Genomic DNA, 21,606 nt, shown 5'->3' with positions numbered 1-21,606 from the left:
GGCTCACTTTTTTATTATTTGTTTTCAAGACTGTACCAATGGCCCGTGCAATTATTTTCACTATGAATTCCCCTTACATCCTTTCATGGTCTAATAAAACTAATAGGACTCTAAAGATTCTTCTATTTTTTTTTTTTTAAAGCTTAAAACCATGTGGCACTGGTTTATTGAGTCAGCAACTTGCTTAAACTTTTTCAAATTCCATACCCTAAGTGAAAAATGAGATTTACAAAGCTAATGGAAAATAAATGTCTTCTGACTGTGAGATACATTGACTGGCCTCTTTGACTTCTCCCATAAAAACAGATGGAAGCAATAGCTACAGTGAATTGCTCACTGTATTTAGGGCACCTTATTGCCTTAGGTAAGCCCCCCTCCATTAACTCCAGTGGCAACTGGGCATGTGGTAGGCTTGCAGAATAAGGCTGCTTAATGAGCCCAGCCCTGTGGTGGGTTTTCTTCCTTTGCCATGACACTGGTTGGAAATTTTCTCTGCACGGAGGACCTTCAGTGATCTGAGGATAAGTGTGGTCTTGCACTTAAACTGCAACCTCTTTGGGAAAAATCAATTTTTTGGCTCTGTGTTTGGATAACACCTAACAAGAGGGGAGTTCATGCCCATGACTGGGGCTCCTAGCTGCTCTGGAGTACAAATTGTTACTAATAGTTATATCCTCCCTTTCCTTAGGCTCTTGAGTGAGCCCCTCAGCACAAGGCTGAATTTCACCCAGTCTGAAAACGGAACCAAGTTGGAAATAAAAAAAACAAAAAAACAAAACTACCCCCCAAAATAGGAAATATCCACAGTGCCTATGCAAGGTCTCACTGGAAAAAGGTCTCTCTCGAGAAGCAATTGAAACCTAAATGGGACCTACTTTGTTTCCAGCCCGTGTGCAAGCGTTGCCTCCCAGTTCTTAAGAACAAGATGCCAATGCAAGTTCGCACATGATTGGCAAGCCCTTTACAATGCGCCATTGTGTCCAGGCCCTTCGTCGCCGCATGCACCCGAGGAAAACTATTGTGTTCAGGAACAGCTTGTTTTGGGGCCAAGCTTTCCAAGGAACTGCTAATAAAACAGCAAGCAACAGAAACATTTCGCTGAACGTATATGAATCATACCTTGTTGGCGACTCCTTTGAATCACGGCTTGCAAAGATCTCCCTAGAGTGCAATGTTTTATACTGGAAGAGAGCAGCCATCCTCAGCAGTGATACAACACATGTGTTCAGCTGATGGATGGTCATGTTCCCGCAAGAGCTGAAACATTTTTTTAAAAAGAGAAAAGGAAAAAAACCTCGAGTAGCTGGAGAGTAATTCCAGTATCATGTTCAATTTCCTGACTATTAATGACAGTGAGCTTTGGCATTTTATGCGTTTCAGATGCATCAGAGTTGCCGTGATGGGTGGTGACATCCTTGTCACAACCATAGTAATAAATACGGCTTCACCAGCGCTGGACTGCTGCCTCGGCGAGTGAGCCGGAGGAGGCAGGTTAAGAAGGGAGGGAAATTCCTTCAGCTTTACGTACAAAAGTCTGCGGCAGGTGGGAAAAAAAGGGCAAGATCCAGTCCTAATCCCAGTGGAGTCGGTGAGAATTTTGCTATGAGGGTCAAGATTAGCCCCTCGATCAACCAAAAAAAAAGTTTATGATGGCTAATCCCTTAGAAGGAACCATGAGAAAATTCAAGTTTTTATGATCCATTATTAGCTATTCTTACTTCAGAAACAAAGTTGCTGCTGCACTGCTTCATGAGATTAATTTTTTTTTAATGTAATTAGAAGCGCTGACTCCTCTGGTTAAACATCAGGAACTACTTTCTCAAGAGCGCCTCCTTGATCCCTTGTCTCCATCCTTCAGCCAAGATGTTGTGTGTCCAATTTAGGTTTTATTAGTGGTGGGGTAGGTGGGAGGTCACTTGCATTTCCTTGCACAGCCATTTTCTTCAGAGATGAACTATCGTAAAATGGAGCTAGGCAATCCAAAAATGGATTTATATGCCCTAGTGGATTCTGTTGCTGGTGACAGCTCCCTGCACATCAAGCTGGGTCACATGATTAGCAGGTTATTAATATTACATGTTATGGGGACAGCGTGGTCTAGTGAGTAGGGCAGGAAGTCAAGATACTTAGGGTCCTTTCCTGGTTTAGCCAATGACTGACTTGGATGCAAGACACTTTCCCCCCTTGGAAAAAACACTTACCTGATCTCGGAAAGTGCACCAAGACAAAAAGAGCTGTAGAAGAGCCAAGCGCCAATACAAATCTACCGAACAGGTGTGCTATAAGATGCTCACAATCACTGTTCACTTCAGGACACTCACCCACCAAGTAAAGGGGTCAAGATTTTCAAGGGTAATGAGGGCTTCCCTAGTCGGTTTTAAAAATGATCAGTCATTTACTTAACACACTGAAACACACCTGAGCATACGCATTTTCTCTCTTATCTATAGAGACAGTAGACTAAAAAGCAATAGCTGAGCCTGAGAAATTGAAGCGGGTGCTATATTAATGCATTTAAGGACCGGTTGTGCCGGGATAGCGCACAGATCTGCGCCTGAATTAACGACGCTCAAAGGGAGTCCAGCAGCCACGTCACACCCTACCGTTGCCCTATTTTGAGAGGGTAAAAAGGTGGGCCCAGGTTGGTTGCCGGGCATGGGGATGCGTTTCGCTCTAGGTAAACGTGCCTTTTTCTGTTTTATACGAATATCTTCTTGAATCAGCTGTTTTAGCTGCCTCTGTTTTGGAGCCCCCTCGCTCCATCCAAAGTAGCTGCTATCAGTCAAAACTTTCAAAAACCCAATGTATATTTAAAGCCCTCTTCTTTCAAAATGTGCCATGTGTGCTAGGTTTACCAGCTGAAAACCATTATTGTGGAAAGGGACCTGACAAGATCTTGCGTGCACATGCACTGAGCTCTAAGTTGAGGGAATTTCATCCACTGAGGCACAAAACTGATTTAATGAATTGTGAAGATCACTACACTGAACAAACACATTTTCTTTTTGATTAAATTATAACCAGACCTAGCTCCCCCTGCTAGTGTCAGGATTACAACTGAGAAGTAAAATATGACCTAGAAACAAGGTTGTTAGTATAACAGCAGCAGCAATGTCTTAATCGCTTAAAATAAAATACAAAATATTGCACTGCTGTAACACACACACAACATTTTGCGGGGCACAGGAAGAGCCTCCAATGAAACACATCTAACAATACAAGGGTAGGGTTGCCCCCAAAGTACTTTAGTAACACAAAGACCATTTCTCATGAGTAGAACTGGCCAAAACCAGGCAAAATCATCATGAAACACCACAGAAAATTTTGCACAACTACTTGACCAGAGTAAAATGCAGTCAACACAAATGAGTTGACAAGTCATTCTCTGCACATACTAAGTTGCTTTTATTAATCCAGAACTGCATGCTACAGATACTGTACAGCATGAACATTTATTCATTACAAAAAATGGCTTCCAAACCATTAAAAATGAAAAATCGGAATAAGAGCATAAAACGGAACAGTAACATCACAACTGTTAGGAAACATTCAAAGTATTCACAAAAAATGTTATAGTTAGCATTTTAATAAACCAGAGAAAAATCTGAGACAGTTTTACAATCGCTTCATGTCAACTACAATGGCACTGAATGAACAGATGAACAATTTTTCAGCTTTATACAGCGTTTTTTGCAACATCAACATGCCTAGGATTTTTTTTTTTGTTTTAAGTTTGCTACCTACCTGTATGTAGTAAGTGTACATAAAAGTGGCAGTCTGATTTTCCTTTTATGAATATTCTAATATACAGAATTTGGCCCTTAAGGGTTTACACCTCTTCATTTTAAATGCTTTCCGGACAATCTGCTACCAAACACATCTGTTATAGGTGACATTAAAACTACATATATATCTACCTATGTAACATCACAGCAAAACATGATGAACAAAAAAATTACAGCATTAAAAAAAAATAATAATAAAAAGTCATTGGGAGAAAAGTTAGAAGTCACTGAGAATTTTGGCACATAAAAATTTTTGCACACAGTCTACAGTCCTAATGTCGCAGGGATTCAACTGCAGTTCTGAACGAGACGCTTGGACGTTACTAAAAATTCCCTTGCTAATTTTCAAGTCTTTGTGTGTGTTTGTATGCGTGTGTGTGTGTGCGCGCGTGTGCGCGTGTGTGTGTAATGGCTTTTGTTTGATTTACTTATTTTTACACTATTGATCCTTTAAAATGCATCTGCAAATGTCCTTTTGGTGGCAACTGTGTTTCATACAGAAAAAAAAAAGAAATTAAAACAACAAAACAAAAACAAGACCCCCCCCGAAAAAATATATATATACACATTTATATATAAACTTAAAAACCTTGTACAAATGAGTTGTTATATATAAGATGCTTACACTAAAGGGGAAAAAAACTTTATACAATGTTTCAAGGGGGAAAAAAGGAAAAAAAACATTTAAAAAGGGACAACATACAGATACAACAAGCAATCTCTAAAGCAATAAATACTACTGGTCCAATAGCATTGTGATACTTTTAATTGTGTGTAGCATTCCCTCCCCCAAAAAGAACAACACCATGGAACAAGGTATATTAACACATTTTTAACCCTTTGTTTCTGTACATTTAAACAATAACAAGTAACATCACAATAAAGGTTGTTTCACACGAGGAAGAAAAAAAAAAGTAGCGGCACTGCATTCATTGTGCCCTTAAAGGTTTAAAAACCAGATGTAAAATGATTGGTTCGCAAGCTCGTATTTAATACAAATAATAAAGAACCAACACCTTCTGCGAGGGCTGCTTCAAAATTGCTTCTCTTTTATTTTTTAAAATCAGTCTTTAAAACTAAGCTATTGGAACTACATAACAGTTATGTATATATATATATTTTTTAAACGCTACAAAGACTTTAAACAGCTGTTGATAAAAATTTTGGCAGAATCATGAGGCTTTCTCATCTACATATTTAAAAGGAGAAATTGAAATAACGATGGGTCAAATATTGACCAATGAACTCGATAAACATCAACTAATGTAGCCATATGGCACGAATTTAAAAAACAAAAACAAAAACCCGAGGGGGGAAAAAAAAAAACAACCAACCAAAACAACCAAAATAACTGATCCAAAATACCCAACACATTAAAAATAAAGGGCTAAAGAGGCTAAAGCTATTCTAAAGACTTGGTTACAAGTGACAGTGGCTGGGGCTGTGTCCCGGCCAACGAATTATGGGAATGCAAAGAGGATGTCGAAGGTTGTGCTAACGATGAGGAGGGTGCTGCTGACGGCTGTAAAGTGGCAGGCTGATGATCCAATGCCCCGTTCTGACAATTAGTAGCAGACAGGGCGCTGGGCTTGCTGGCGGAGGTTTCGGTCAGGACTAAAGAGGATGGCGGTGGCATCAGGGAGAGGTGTGCCAGTGGGTCGGGTTTCAATGTGAGCGAGAGAGGTTGCGTTTGTTCAGTCTGTGGCTTTGAGTCTCTTGGGGGGGAGGCTAGCATGTTAGGAGACGAAGGAGGAGAGTCTAGTAAGCTTCCATCTGAAGAGGGTGGGCTGACGCAGCTGCCTTCACCTTGTATGTAGCGAACGCACTTTTTTTTTCTCCTAGAAACAGGGAGAGAGTTATCTGTGAATAAAGGGCAAAAACACTCATGGAGAAAGTTATCTAAAGCAAAAGAGCCACAAAATAAAACTATGCAGGGCTCAGGAAACTTTGCACCCAGAGCCTACAGCAGACCTAAAAGTGTTGCTGGGTGTACATCAGCAACGGCGATCTCTAAGGAACCTAATGTCTAGCTGGAAGATTTGGACAGAAGACACAAAATGCCTCTGTAAGCCTCTTGGTTCAGGCAATTTAAAAGAAAAAAAATAAAAATCGGATGCCAGGTCCTTAAGCCCAGTATGTTAGTCTCTGATCTGTGCTTCCCTTAAAAAAATGTAAAATTAAACCTGATAAAATAAAAAAAAAATTAGAGAAAGCTAACAAATTTTCCAAATTGCCCTATATCGCTATCAGACTCTTAAGAGGCTGGCGGTGAAGCATCGGACATCTGAAGGCAGAGATAACACCACCTTTGCAAAGCAATGGTAGCGGTGAACAATGGCACATGCTTTTGTGGTGGTGGTTGTTGTTTTCGGTTAGGAACTGCACCAAATCCAGAGAGGTCAGTCTCAGGTAGAAAGAAAATAGAAGAGAAGAGAAAGAAAAACGAACAACCGAAGGAAAAGAAAACTAGAAGAAGAACAGGGGAAATGGAAAATGATCCAAAATAACAAGAATAACTGGTTGTATGGCCTGCAGGTTGTGGTTTGAAGCAATTAAATTTTTCTTTTCTCTTTCTGGGGGGAGGAGTTGGTTTTGGGGGATGGTTTTTCTTCTGCATTTTTTGGGAATTTTCCTCCGAGAGGCCATAGCTATCATCTTAGAGCAGGATCCCAATCTCAGTCAGTTGAAGAGCTCGACAACAGGCGTAAAGAGGGGGAGCAACATGGAATTTAGTTTACACCACGAGTGATATGTGTCTCACAAGAAATGAAGCCCTTAAAAAAACAACAACAAAAAAACCCCCAAAAACCAAACTCTGACCAAAACAACTCTCTCCTTCCTCTGTCCACTTTGTAATGTCATGGCGTAATGAACAGCAGATGAGTTTTGCCAGGTCTCACTTGCCATGTGGATGCAAGACAATTCTAGTTGTAGGAGAAAACCAATTCAGTACATGACTAAAGCATCTCGCAGAAAGAAATTCTGGAGCCGAATCAACTCTTTGAGTGAAACCTCCCCAAACACAACTTGTCCATGGGGAGATCTAAAGCAAACCAGCATTGCTTCGCCCAAAACATTACTGCTGTAAAGTCTTTTTTTTTTTTTTTTTTTTATATAGTTCAACTATCCAAAGAGATGAAAGAATGCATCTCTAACCAAATTCCAGTGGCTACAACACAACTGCTAAGATAACCCAATAAAGCAAGGCCACACCAAGTGGAAAGAAACAAGGGCTAGTTGTCCATCTGACTCCCCGTGCAGAAAAGGAAGGGGACTAGGTAAAAATCCCCCAGTGATGTAAGCAAAGACCACTCCATTCAGCTCAATGGATTTGCTTCCACCTGCACAGAGAATGTATTTGGACCAACGGGCTTTTTGTTTTATCAACCCAGATGGTGGAAATAAGCATCTCTCCTTTTTGTCTTCACTGTGGTGCTGCTTTCTATGGAGACCCGACTCTCAGCTACTCGGTCACACCGAGATATATTTTGTCCGTGGTCAGGAACAGAATAGCCAACCGGGCACCCCACCTCTCATCAGTTCCAACAGAAGGATTTGGCAAATCTGAAAGCTTTGCAAAATCCTCTTTCCAAAGTAAAGCAACAGATTGAGGTTCTGCTTTAAACAGTCACACAGCAAGGTAAATGGTTAGGGCTATTAGAGTTTTAACCACGTTAGCCTGCAGATCAATACATGCTGCAACTAAAAAAAATAAATAAAAATCCATGCACTTAAAGATGTTAAAAAAACCAAACCAAACCAAAAATAAAGAATGAGGAAGAGACAGAAAGACAGAATAAGTGAAGGTGTCAGGCAGCAAACCATGCTTTATTAGAAGCAAAGTTAAAAGATAGAAAAAGCAACTTGGTGGGCTCAAAACAGAACCTGGTTAAATTCCTAACATCAAACAACAACACCAGAAATGTGGGCATTAGACAACTACGTGAACTGGGCTGGATTAGTTCTGCCATTGCCTACCCACCCCGAGACCGATAGGTTTTCTGGCGTGAATTTGTACAATGCTACCTTAACCGCAATATACAGCAGCTGGGAATGGAGTTTCATGAGGTTCTGACACCGTCATGGTCAATGGCTATTTAAAAAATAAATTAAAAAAAAAAAAATCTAAGTTCCTGCCATGAAGAGACCCAAACTGTGCTTGCCTTATGAATCCCAGTAGTCCAACAGGCAATCAGCATCTTTGATCTTAAAAGGAGCTGAAATGGCTCATTATCTTGCAGGAGATAATCAAACCACTGAGGGCACGGGCTCAATATCCTGAATTTGATACATTTCCGTTTTTTTAAAAAACAAGTTTTATTTTTGGCTTGTGGTTGACAAGAAGAGGCAGAGTTTCTCATGGCCAGGGCATGAAGGGGCTAGGGCTGGGCTCTTAATATCCTTTCCAAGGTATTCTAGCATAGTAAACTCTTTTCCTTTCACTTCAGTTATTTTAGTACGGCACTCTTTTCTACTGCTACTTTCTCCTTTTGTGGATTGTTTAATTTAACAGAGACCTGCCTCCCAGGTTGTGCCATTCCCCTTGTGCACTATTAACTCTGTCTGAAGCACAGACGTGTGTGTGTGTGTGCGCCATTCCCCGTGTGCATTATTAACTCTGTCTGAAGCACAGGCGTGTGTGTGTGTGTGCGCCATTCCCCGTGTGCATTATTAACTCTGTCTGAAGCACAGACGTGTGTGTGTGTGTGTGTGTGTGTGTACCTGTTCGGCAAGGAGCATGCAATAAAATCATTAGAAGGCTACAGGCCAAATCTGTCACATATGGGTTACATTTATGCAAGGAAGTCACTACAGAGTAGGGATTAAGTGCAGAGCTGTGAACCAGGTGCTCCCAAGCTCTTAGCCCTACTTCCATATGGGTTTAATATGTGCCCTTGGTCACCCCATCTCTAAAATGGGCATAAGGATGCTAATCCTCCATTGTGAGGATTAGAACTGGTGCACTGTTTTGAAATCTGTTAAATGCTATATATAAACATTACTGAGGTCAATAGGGCTGCACCCATTCATATCACCAGTAAAACTAGCCCTAAAACACTGTCCCGAAAACTAAGGACACTGCTATTGCCAAGGATGAAAGTCACAGATAATGGCAAGGGTTCTCTGACTTCCACCTACTGTGACCAAAGATGTCTCGCTTTGTGTTGCAGTATCAAACCACACATCTTTAGAGCCTATTCCCCAAAGAACCTCTACAGAAAACTACCTTTCTATAAATACGAACCTACAAGGATTAGGACCAGCACCAGGACAACTGTGCAATAAACTCTGCCTAATGAGAAAATGCTACAATGCATGAAAGAAAAAAAAAAATCCGTCAACGAATATAAAACTAGGAGCTCTGTCATTATAAAAGGCATTTGGCTCCAGTCAAAGTACATAATGAAAACCGTCCCAACAAAACAGATTCTGACCTGCAGCAAAGATTTCCTAACAAAACAGAAGTAAATGTAGGCAAAACTAAAGTGAGAAACGATTTTAATTGCTATAGCACACAACCAATGTGCTGCCAAAGTGATAATCCTATGGATCAAAGTAAAAGCCCTTCTAATGATAAAATGTATCTTTAAAAGGTACGATGTTAACTTAAATGGATAAGGAATGATAAATGATCCAAAACTGATGTAAAACTAAGCTGTCCACTGACGGAGCATACAAAGTTTGATGAGTGTCAAATATAGTGTCTATAAACGACACAAGCATCTACTGAATGTGGACCCTAAATTAACCTAGTACGGTCCAACGACATACAGCGTTAGAGTCTTTAGCTATTACAAGATTCAAGCCGAGTACTTCACAGTCAGGGACTATTCAATTCAATTCAAATCTAGGTGAATTTTTTCCTCCATTTTAAAGGGATTTTTGTTTTGTTTTTTTGGGGGCGGCAGGGGGGGAATTGTTGCTTTTTTTAAATTGCTACTTTAAAAGATATTTAACATTGACACGGACATCTAAATGATTGTCTTTGCACCTCACGTACAACTCACAGTACTAAGCATGCATCTAATGGAAGTTATTAGTGCTCAAATGTAGGAGAATGCAGTCCCCTCCGAAGCCTTCTCTTATCTACTGTTCAGACATTCGTCAATCCATGTTTGCACTTGGAATCAAGGGAAACAAAAGGATTGTGTGCATGCACATAATGTGATGAACATCTGATCTAGGGTCTACATGAGATGAAGCACATGGCAAGGGAATGAACCAGGGGGAGAGGGGTGAGACAATAGGTACTACATACAGAGTGTGGTTGGAGTTGAAATACCTACCATCATAATATTCCAAATTCAAAGACTGCTTGTATCAGAACAAAGAAACAACAAATTTAACCAAATGTGGTCATTAAGGAAAAGGAGTGAGAAAAGCGCTAGTTGGTATCCCTCCACCAAGAAAGAAGTACCTACTGAGTTATCCGTGGAATGACAGGTTTGGTTTAAACTGTAGTAGAACATGGGCTGTCGAAATTTGGGTTCTTGGTGTCTTTCACTTCCTTTTTAAAGCTGAAAACTGGCCTACCAAAGCTGCGATTAGTATTTTTTTTTCATCTACAGCTCAGGAGTTTACAGCTCACTTGCTGGTCAAATTGCAAGAATTTCTTTCCAGCTTTAGAAAAATGGCATAGGATCATTTCAAAATATGGTAGATATGTTACAGAAATAGCTTCAGATTGATCTAGATGCATTTTAAATTTTCCAAATGCGCCAATGGGATGAGTACCACATAAGCTGTAAACACTGGCTTATATACCTCTAGTCACAAAGAAAAATACCAGTGCTGCAGATCACAGACTCTTTTAGCCCTTTGGAGACAGTGGACACACACACACACAAACAGACGCAGTGTAAATGTCCACCTAAGCATTTCCTTTTTGCTGACAGGTCTGAAAAGTCCCAGCTTTATACACCTCAAGTTTGGCTCGACCCAAATCTACCACCAGGGAGAAGTTATTGGTAAAGAAAGAGAGGAAATGGCATTAAAAAAATTAGCAAGGTATTTTGAAGATTATTAGCGACTGATGCCATGGGAGAGAGGAAGGTGAAAGGGGTGGGAGAAAAGGTTAAAAAATAAATCACACAAATGCACTAAGAGGACAGACTTCTTTTATTTCCCCAAAGGCCTAATGGGTAGTATACCTGCATGGTTTGCACCATAAACTCTGTCGGTCAAGCCCGAACAATGCCCGACACTTCTTTGGAGTATTTGCATCTGTTAGCATAAGGTAAACACAAAAAATACAACACAATGGTGGATAGAGCTCATTTGGACGTGTCATCTTAGCTACAGCTACGTTTCTCGTTAATCGTCTCTCAGTTTTATTTGGTAATCTCCCCTGGCACCAATGGTATGAAAGAAAGAGGACTTCCACAATGAGCCAAAACAAAAAAAATCTCTAAGACCATGACACTGCTGTACCACACTCAGTGCTGTATTATCAGAGGGCCTTGGTCATGTTCAGAGAGAATGCAACGTTTCTCGAGAGAAGCCTGGGAGGGCAGGATTGTGTTTGCAGTCACGGATCAGATATGCTTAGGCTGATGCTGTTTTACAGTGGGTTTCTGGCTAGCGGCAGCAAGGAGGAAGGAAATAAAAAGCAGAACCCTTTCAGAGAGAAGATAACTCATGGCAGTGTCCCACTCCCTTGTGTCTCCTAGATCACAACACAGAGCTACAAAGCAACAAGGCAGGAAAAAAAAAGGGGAAAGTACCAAATAAACCAGCTGCAAATCAGCCATAGCGAGTCTGGGAAAACTATACACACCTGCAGGGGCCGCACCAGTTATTCTGTTGATCAAGGCCAAAGCGCGCTCGGCATTTCTTAGGAGCGCTCAGGTCTGAATGAGTTCAAGAAAGAAGCGAGCAGAAAAAGGAGAGAGAGAAAAGGGGAAAAAAAAAGAGAAAGATAAAAATAAGAAAAAAAAAATAAAAATAAAAAAAAGGGAATAAAATCAATGTCCTTGTTATTAATTGCAAAATATCGACTTGATTTCAAAGTTAAGAAAAAAAATAGTGATAATCACATTTTTATTCAACTCTTGAAATTATCTGTTGCAATTAAAGCTGCAGTATCCCTTTCTCAAGGACTGGCTCTTTCTCATTTAAGAGAGCTGGTAGAGGAAAGTGATTATGGTTTCTTTAACGTGATGTTTCTGGCACGCCTTTTTTTTCCTCTCTTTTATGGTGGGAGGGTAGGGAAGGAAGAAAAGAAGCTAAGTATGGAAGTTAGATCTTGAACATGCTTTTTCCTTCAACTCAGATGCAAACAAAAATAAGAGAAAAGGAAAAAAAAAAAGAAAATTATATCTACTGGGATAATGCAGCTTTTGGGAAAAAAATCATTTTTCATTTAAATTTTTCTATTTTCTTTTCTTTTTTTTTTTTTTTTTTTTAAAGGAATGAATAAGAGTAAGCAGGTTGCAGAATGAACATGTTAGCAGCAGCCGGGGGGGGGGAGCATGGGAAGAGGGGCTTGTTAGTATAGCTAGTGAACTGCAATGAATAGGCTTAAGCAAGAAAGCAAAACCAAACCAAAAGAAAAAAACAAAACAAAATAATAAATAAACCAAAACTAAAATAATAAAAAAAATTGCGTATGCATGCTAATGTGAGAAGACTTAGTGGGAGCCATGAAAAATGCCATTAGATTAAGGAGGTTCAATACAGAATTGCTTATATCCTTTTTTCAGTCTCTTTAAAGAAATACTGCATATTCAATTTGCACAGTTAGTACAACTCTGAGTTATTTTTTACTGCATTATTGTTTTCATAGCAATTCTTATGAAAAACCAAAAAAAAAACAAATTAAAAAAAAATACTACCAAACATGTTATAGATAGATATAAATATATATGTAAATACTATAAAAACTTTCTGGATGGTATTTTTTCATTAAATATTATAAGTATTTAATGTTAAATTCTAAAATGGCAGGAAAAAAAATTAAAAAGCAGTTCATAAACTATTTTAAATGACTCAAAATGACATTAGCACCTGTAATCGGAGGAAGTGAAAGGCAAGGATTTAGGAAACATTCGCTGTGTTCTGAAAAAAAAGAACAAATTATACAAAGTCTTGAAAAAAAATTAAGTCAGGGCTTCTTCAAAATCGACTATCAGATTGCCTATGCAGTATTTCTAATTTCCTATAAAGAATGGCAAACCTCCTTAATTTAAAATGGGCATGATTTACCACTGTAAGGCATGCATCAGAACACACAGGTACAGCCCAATTAATATCAAATGCCTACACACGGACACGTACATGCGCATATTCTCACACACGCGCACGTGTACATACACCCACGCACACCCCCATGCACACAATAAGCAGACAACTTGATAACAATGGCATAGGCATTACAGCTATGGCTCTGCAGTTAAAGGCTCTGTGATTATTAAGTTACAAATTCAACTAACATTACAATGCGCTTTCCATGCAATGGTAGTTAACTAAGAGGGCAGTGCTAAGCAATTAAATTAAAATGCATTACAAACAGGCTAACTATGGGAGGAATTGGCTACCCAGAAGGCCAGGAGAACCTTGCCTTAGCCTTCTCCCCACCTCCCTCCACCTTGGGAATGCAAGGCCAGTCTCCACTGTTCCTCTAAGAATGGCATATTGACTTATTCTACTTACCATTGGTCTCTCCTGGCTGCTTATCCCTTTTCCTCTTCTTCTTCTTTCCCTGCAGGAAACATACATAAATAAAAAGGATTAAAAAAAAAAGAAAGACAGACACCCTGTAAGAAGAGACTGAGCGAGAGGAGGGACGTCTGCCCCGAAAGCTCATGACAGATGACGATGTCACAGACCCGAGGTCTGGACTAGACGTGGGGTAGCTCGCTCTCTGATCCCGGGGAAATCAGAGAAGTCACAAGAGGCGCCGCTGTTTACACCCACGTGATGGCCCTGCCTGCCCACCTTGTTCGTAGCCCTTTATTCTAGTTGTGGAAGAGCCTTTACCGGAGTCACGCACGTAAAGGTGGCATCCACAAAGGGCTCCAAGGGAAGGAACAAGGGACAGAAGTGGAAACTGTGTCAGGAAGAGTTAAGAAAAGAAACATATGAGGGCATCTCAACTGCCCCCCCCACCGCTGCCAGCCATTCTGGTACCCAGAACAGGCCAAAACACTTCACAGCCATACCCACGTTGATGACGACGGTGGCAGGCAGAGCATGAAAGCTCAGGCTTGGGCATATAGGCAGGGATACTTTACTGCCAAAACTAACAAGGGCTGGGGAGCAATGAGGACAGGGAAAGATGACATGCAGGAGTATCAAATGCAGGATTTACAGAAAACCCTAAGCAGGCCAGTCGGGGGGAAAAAAATCATAAACACGCTATATCCAAGACACCTTCCAGAATACGAATACTAGAGTTTTACTAAAACTGGGTCCTTTCCCAAACACTTTCCAAGAAGTACGTTTCACGTGCCATCAAAATCCAAGGTGGTGATGTGGGCGTGTTTGTGCCGCACAAAGCCGGCCATCACCATAAGACTAGGAGGCATCCCCTAATTAACCCGAATCCTGACAGAAGTGAAGACTTTTAAGTGCTGACTATGGGCTAGAAGGAGAAACAGATCTCTCTTCTCTTTTTTCCCCTAAATTTCCTCCCAGCACACAATGACATAGCTAACAGAGCAATAAAAAGACTAAGAAGGTTTTCAAGTGTCCGTGTCACTTTCTGGGGTCCCTGGATACCTTCTGGACCAGCCGAGTTAGCTATAGGCAGCAGTGATCTCTGCCTATGAAGGAGTGGGAATAAGAGGAATTAGTAAAAAAAAAAAAAAAGCAAGCAAGAAAGAAAAAAGCATCACAAGGGAGTCACTGAAGCCAGAAAAAAAACCACATCTTGAAAGTAGGCACCTTGCAGTGCCTTTGAATGGTTGGCAGGACCCACAAGGAGGAGGGAAGGTTCTTCTAGATCTCGGACATCTTCTCTTTAATAACTTGGTCTGGCTCCCATCTAAATGGTTCATTTTGGCTTTAGCTCAGCATGTCCACTATGATGTTTATGTTCCCTGGAACGGAGTAATAAGGAGTGCAAGTGAAGATGTGAATGCTCTTTTTGAAGGTGGAGTTCCAAACTCCGGTAGGCCTTCTGGCAAAGAGCCGCCAAACTTGTTTCTCTTCCCTTGTTCAGGTAGCAGACTGCCACCCTGCTGTCTTGGACGTGACAAGTACAGTGTTGCGCGAGGGAACCTTTTGGCGATTGATGGGCTGCGTGTGCAGTTTCAATGGACAGGGCTGTAGTTTTGCGACCAAGTTACTTCTACTGAGAAACTGTCGCCGTCCCCTCAGAGATGATTTTCAGAGGGGAACTGCTATCTCTGGCTATACTTCAGTAAAATGTAGGGGGGGAAAAGTAAAATTGTAAAAAACAAACAAACCATACAGTTGCACAAGGAGCCACTTCTCTAACCATTGGCAATGCATAGGGGGTGCACGTGCGCCCCCTGAGATTGGCCGTGCACCCCTGGGAAACTGGAAGTGCCAGTGGATGTGCATATCCGGTTTTGCTGCTGGCTCGGTGATCGGCCATTGGGGGACACCCCCACCCCCCGGTCAGCAATTGGCTGCAGGGGGACACCCCTCCTACCCGCGATCTGGTGCCTCCCCAGACTCAGGAGGCACCAACCACCCATGTGTCTAACATGGAAAGTCTGATGAAGATCCAGGACATAGGAAGGTGCTGGAGTCACTACCCCTGCAGACCTTGAGAATAAATAAAACAGCACTTGCTGATTGGTAGGGAGACCAAAAAAATAACTGGGGCTTCACACACCGATGTAAATTAAGGGTAAATTCTACCGAGGTCAATGAAGAGGTTCTAGATTGAAAAACTGTCATCTCAGGCCCACTGAATTTTACTTCAAAGAGAGCGCTTTGATAAATAACAGCGTGAACTGAGTATACAATAAAGGTATTTGTATTTTTTTTGCAGGACACCTGAGAAACTATAGCATTTCCAGACCATGGGCAGCAGAGGCAGAGATGCAAGTACCTCAAAAACGTCCTTTGCAGCCCAACAAAATAAACATCCTTTGCCATCCCTTGTGCATCCTCTTCAAGTCAGGTGTCAAAGGGCGTTTTTACACGTGCTTTGGGGGGGGTCCAATTAAAACGCCCAGCGCCCACGTGTTTCAGAATGGCAGTGGGGGCACTTCACCTTAAGCTCAAAGCGCCCCTGCTGCCATACTGCAGTGCGGGGATGCCGATACGCGAGATGTGAAGGCTGGTTGGAGAATGGTAATTATCATGCTCCAGATTCGATTAATGCAGTCTGTTCTGATGTACTGCAATTACAGCACATCGGAGCAGCCTCCAGGCTCATGTACAGGCACCAAATGTGTTATGTAAGCTCTTTAGAGAATAATCTACTATAAATGGCTGAAGAAGGGCTTGAATTTACCCCAGGGTTGGTTGGTTTGTTTTGTCTTGGTCCCCTTTCAACATGTGCTTTGGAAACTGCTCCATCTGGATAAATATTGGAAAAAGATGCCAACAAAATCCTTCTGTAGGCTCCTCAGAGACTAAGGGAAAAGCACAATTTTACCAGCCTTTCAAATTCCTATCTTATGGTGATGAAACAATTATACTGTTTTAAAGGAAGCTGGGCTTGCACTTCATAAGCGTGTTAGCAGATCTGCTGTAACTTTTCTCTGTCCACTCCTAACTTGCTATAAAGGGAAGCTAAACTGTGGTCATTTACCCGGAAATGAAGAAGGAGAGGACAGACAAAACAGTTATTGTGGATTCAACTGAACTGAGGTAATTCCTCTCCCCCTTTAAAAGTGTTACAATTGTTTTACCTGCCCACAGCACCAGAAGAAACCTGATGATATGATAATACAAAGTCATGGATAGGTCCATGTAATCAAGCAGCAGTTCTTAAGGCGTCTTTGCAGTACACAGATCTTCTTCTTTGTCTCCTACTTGTCCTACTCAAATTGAAATGACAAGGTCCAAAGACTTTTCTGGCACTGCATTACCTAGCAGTGAGAGATCTATATCTGGATATTAACACTTGCGCACGCTTTTGGCAGATTCCCTCTTCTTTTTCTTGTTCAAGTGACTTCTGAGATCTTTGTCCTTTTTCTTTTTTAATACTGATTCTCCAATTAAGAGCAAAGGTAATGTTGCTGAACCCATACGCAGGTCTGAGGTCAGTATTCATGGAGAAAAAAGCACCAGTAAGATCCAATAAACCTTACAACACTGATGTGATCCCATTCAACATACCCTCTTCAACTGACGGGAAGGCTGAGAAGCTGCAGTAATTAAATGTGCTATTGCATTTCTTAAGGGAGGAGCTATGGGTACCTGTGTGATGTAAAGACAGACATTGGGCAGACACTGGGATTGCCAAAGGATAGTTAAAACATACCCCCATCACACCTGCCTTTTCGAACCCTGGAAAGCTAGCTGTCCAAAGAAAGCCTCAGAGGAGGGGTAGACTGCAAGAACTGTGAATAGAGTGAAGACAAGGGGAAAAAAACCAGAAAGAAAGAAAAACTCTGTAGATGATGTGGTTGTGCGATGAGAGGCTATTGAGCTCTCATACAGAAAGGAAGGTTCCCCTTGAAGGTCAGCTGGGGATACATCAAGCCGCTAGGAAAGCATCAGCTTTCTCATCCTGCCTTTTTAGCTTGAGAAGAAAGGGTTTCTTGGTGCTCGCATGCTGAGGACAAATGTAAAGGTCCTAAACATTTAAGACACTGTACATGGCCATCTGTCAGAAACACAGTCACTACAGCAGAATGAACATTCCTGGAAAGCTTTTAAGCACATTGTAGGTCCTAGCAGTACTCCCTATTGAACTCCCAAGGGGAAATCAGTCTGCGCAGCACCTAGAACTGCTCAACCCTTCGGTCGGATGGTCTCAGCCCAGCCCATACCGAAGAGCAAAGAAAAGTGAGTTTGGTGGGGGAGATGCCTGTGGCTCTGTCTCTAAAGAAGATGCAAGGGTAGAAAGATACAGGGAGAGAAGAGGAGTTGAAAAAAAGAGAGGAGGGAAGAGAGGGAGGGAACAAGAGGATTTTCAGACTAAATATGGTCAGGTAATAAATGGTAATAACACATTTTTGCAGCATTTGAAACATCTGGAGTTCTACAACGACTGCAAAACTATCTTATTGCACACTGTGATTTGTCTAACCTGTTCCATATACATTTGAATGCAAACACACATACAGGTATCCAAAACTATATACAAAGCACATAGTTTGTGTGATTTATAGCAGAACAATGTTTATGGCTATGGCATGAACATGTTGGACAGAATACAGATTGAAGCAAAAAGCAAACAACAACAGAAAAGTTTTGTGAAGGGCAATCAACATCAATTTGGTAGATGTGGCCTCTGAGCCTGAAAACAGCTTTGCGTGGAAGGACTTCATTAAAGTCAATGTGATTCTATGAGGATGCATGCTTCATTTCAGGGTCAGAGACTTGGAGGTTTCAGAAAAAACAGAAAACAAAACCAAAAACCAAAAACCCAACCCAACAAAAGAACAAAAAAAAAACCAAAACAAAAAAAAGAATCAAGACTGCTCCATGATTGCATTCTGAGATTTTAAAGTTTCTACCAACCCACAAGGTTACAAGGTTGTTAAGGATTTATGGGCTCAAACTTGTAAGCATGTTCTACCAAATGTACCACTTAACTCTTCTTGAAGGAAAAGTGCTACATCTGAGGTAGGTGGTATCAGGATCGGGCATTCAGTTTGTAACCAGATGGCTCCAACAAAAAAAAAAAAACTTGCTAAGAAAAGAAAAAATGTTCCTCAAAAAACCCCCCAAAACTATCATCCTGAAAACAATCTGTTGCAAACGGCAATATCATTTTTGTAAACAGAACAACACAATAGAAGCACATTAAAACATGGCCATGATAAAGCATAACAGAATTGGAATATACAACAGTAGAGCGTGGAATAATTTATTTAACCCCACTTGAGAGTAAGACTTTCAAACAAGTCACACTTCTGGTTTTGCCAGTCCTCCTCTGAAGCTAGGATAAGTCATTCTTCCACTTTCCACAATACTCTCACACAGATAAGCACAAGACACTAATTATTCATTTCAGTGGGAAAGGAGGGGAGGAACTGTGGGGAATTAATTTTTTTCTTTTCTTTTTTTTTGTTTTGTTTTAAATGACCACAAGCCAAATAGCATTTGCAGAGGCTGATATACTGAAGGCAAGACACCCTCTGTAAGATTTCTTCATAGAGCTCTACCGAGACAGAGCCTCAAGTCTAACCTTTTACATCTTTTACTAATCCCAGCCAGGAAGCCTCTTCCGAGTGGAGGGCTGTCAATTGTACCCAATTGTTTTGGTAATGCAGATGATGCGTCCGCTGCGGTTACCGGATTGGGGTCCCGAGACATTCCTTTCCACGTAGTGCTTGTGTGCAATGTGTGGTCGTAGTTCAGCAGGTCACATATACAGTTCTACAAGCTCTACAACTAAAAAAATTTCCACCTACATAGGAACCTACATAGTTATCCCGTGCGGACCAGCCCGGGTAAAGCTGCATATGTAGCTGTCGTTCCTTTCTTGCTAGCTCATAGTATTTCGCTTGTTCTTCTCTGGATAACGCATGCCACTGAAGTGTGGAAGAGAAAAGACAGAATAAAAAGCACACCCTTTTTTTAAAAAAAAAAACAAACCCAAAAACCATATGTAAATAGCATGGCATATATTTATATATCAATATATTTGTAGCTGGTGCTCATAAAAATACCGGATAAAAATAGGCAATTGGCATGTGGCCCATTCATATTTTATTTATAACTCTGGATTAACCCGGTTAGCTCAAATGAGACTCCATGAATCATTTACAGTCATTCAATTCTCAGTTTTCATGAAGGGACAGAACAGCCCCAGCGAGAATAATTTTTGATGGGGACCAGGATCTGAATCACCTTTGGTTTTAGAAGAGGGTCCTTGGCTCCATTATCTCCATAACTATTAAAAGCCTGTCCTAGCCTGTGTAGCTTCTGGTACTTGTATCCCCCAGGTCTTTCACAAGTTTTCTTCTCCTCCCAAGCTCCACAGGGATTTCTCTCAGGCCAACATACCAAGGAATCAGGGACAACCGTCCCTACCCCAGGAAGCAACTTTAAAAAGTTGCATCATGTTCTTTCAGTCTTATATGCGTTACCAGTGGCAAAATACGCCAATGGGAAAAAAGCGCAGAAAGATGCTGGTTTATTTGAAATGTTGTGGACAGAATTTACACCCTGATATTATCAAACCAGGTAGAGCAGAGCCTACGTAGAACAAGGAGAACGTGCTCCCTTGATCTCTACTACAGACCTCACTACCGGGTACTGGTTCTCCCATCTGGTTCACCCAGTTACTTACCCTTCGACCAAGGATTTGATTGATGGCGGCACTCTCTTTCAACGTGCATTCTGCTACAACTTTTGCTCTCATTTCCTTCATATACAACATAAATGCATTAAGAGGTTTCTTTATGTGTGGCTTCTTTTTCTCCTCTTCTTTTTTGGAGTCCTGATGTTTTCTATATGATTAAGACAGATGAGACCAAAATTTCATAATGAGAACCCTTTCGGATCATTATAGTTTTTTCCCTAGTCCTCCTCCCTCCATGGATCTGCTCATATATAATTCCATCAAGCTAAAATTGCCTTCATCTTATACTTGAATTTTGGCCAATAAAAAAATTAAAGGATTTTTTGGGGGGCAGAATCCCAGTTGCTCAATATGCGAGTGGTATCCACAGCCCTATAAGCAAGCGATCTGCTAGGGATGCAACTTAGCCAGATGCATGGTTATCTTTAAAAAGAGAACAAAAAGGATGATAGTGTTTCACAACATGGTACTGATGCCAAGTAATGGGTCTTTTAGATATTACTGCAATAAAAAGAGCATAACTGCAAGCCAACAGCCTGAATATTGTCTATTTGAGTATATGGGGGAAAGTACTAAGCCTCCTAAATAGAATAGGTGTGCTCTTAGCACAAGTTTAGGAAAGAAAAAATGGGATTCTCTTACATTTTATAACCCCATATATGTCATACCAATCTTGAGCAGGAATGAGCATGGCTCTTATTTTATGTCTCCACCTCTGGATGGCCAGTTGGAAGCATGCGCATGGCTCAAACTGAGCATCAAAAAAGGCACAGAAAATTATCCAATGGCTTATAAAGGTTGATCTTTTCTAATGAAATTCAGTTTCCCTGGGCGTATGACTAATACCTACTCACCTACCACATAGGAATGCTCTAGGGAACCAAGTACAATTTCTTATTTTCACACTCCCAGCCAATGAAATTAATGCAATTACGTTTAAAACCCCCACCCCAAACAAACAAACAAAAAACCAAACAAACCTGTTATTAGGTAGTGATAAAAACACAATAAAGTAAAGCCCAGGATTCTTTTAAAACAAACAAACAAAACTACTCATGTAAATATAACTGATGGATCGTTATTCTCGTACTACATTTTCTAGAAGAAAATTGACACAAGAAAGAAACTTACGAGCTGTGGAGTGAGCCAACATCGCTCTGGGAAGATTCCTGTTTGACTGTTGGCGTGACTATGGCCGGATGAGGGATTCCAGTTGTATGTAAACTATGATGTGGCGGGACCATGTGTGGAGGGAACCTAGAGGAGAGAAAGCTGTGTAAATCGTCAGAATAAAAATGAATGAATGGGGAGGGATGTGTAAAAAACACACATTAAAAAAAAAGAGGCATATAACAAGCACATGACAGCTAGGCAAATCATATGAAACCTGGCAGCATTAATTAGTGATAAATTAAACATAAT

The 21,606-nt window shown here is 40.9% G+C and overlaps 1 protein-coding gene across 22 annotated transcripts in view; it reads right to left on the bottom strand.

The window, feature by feature from the left end:
• Positions 1 to 3,381: 3,381 nt before the first annotated feature.
• TCF7L2 (transcription factor 7 like 2) overlaps positions 3,382 to 21,606 on the bottom strand; it is a 284,575-nt gene continuing 266,350 nt past the window's right edge. For 3 of the 22 annotated variants that reach the window (XM_019502825.1, XM_019502815.1, XM_019502813.1), the window contains 7 exons: positions 21,316 to 21,456; positions 20,173 to 20,332; positions 19,292 to 19,411; positions 13,437 to 13,485; positions 12,792 to 12,842; positions 11,563 to 11,635; positions 3,382 to 5,623 (listed from right to left, as the gene is read on the bottom strand). In XM_019502825.1, the coding sequence (XP_019358370.1) occupies positions 5,188 to 5,623; positions 11,563 to 11,635; positions 12,792 to 12,842; positions 13,437 to 13,485; positions 19,292 to 19,411; positions 20,173 to 20,332; positions 21,316 to 21,456 (1,030 nt within the window). In that variant the 3' untranslated portion in view covers positions 3,382 to 5,187. Of the gene's footprint in view, positions 5,624 to 10,071; positions 10,098 to 10,935; positions 11,010 to 11,558; positions 11,636 to 12,791; positions 12,843 to 13,432; positions 13,486 to 19,291; positions 19,412 to 20,172; positions 20,333 to 21,315; positions 21,457 to 21,606 lie in introns of those variants that run through there. The other 19 variants (XM_019502812.1, XM_019502816.1, XM_019502814.1 and 16 more) reach the window with 16 other exon arrangements.

This window comes from Gavialis gangeticus, unplaced genomic scaffold (genome assembly GCF_001723915.1).
Source record: "Gavialis gangeticus isolate Ggan-Ray unplaced genomic scaffold, GavGan_comp1, whole genome shotgun sequence".
NCBI classification, from domain to species: domain Eukaryota; kingdom Metazoa; phylum Chordata; order Crocodylia; family Gavialidae; genus Gavialis; species Gavialis gangeticus.
This window is presented reverse-complemented; position numbering and strand designations above follow the sequence as displayed.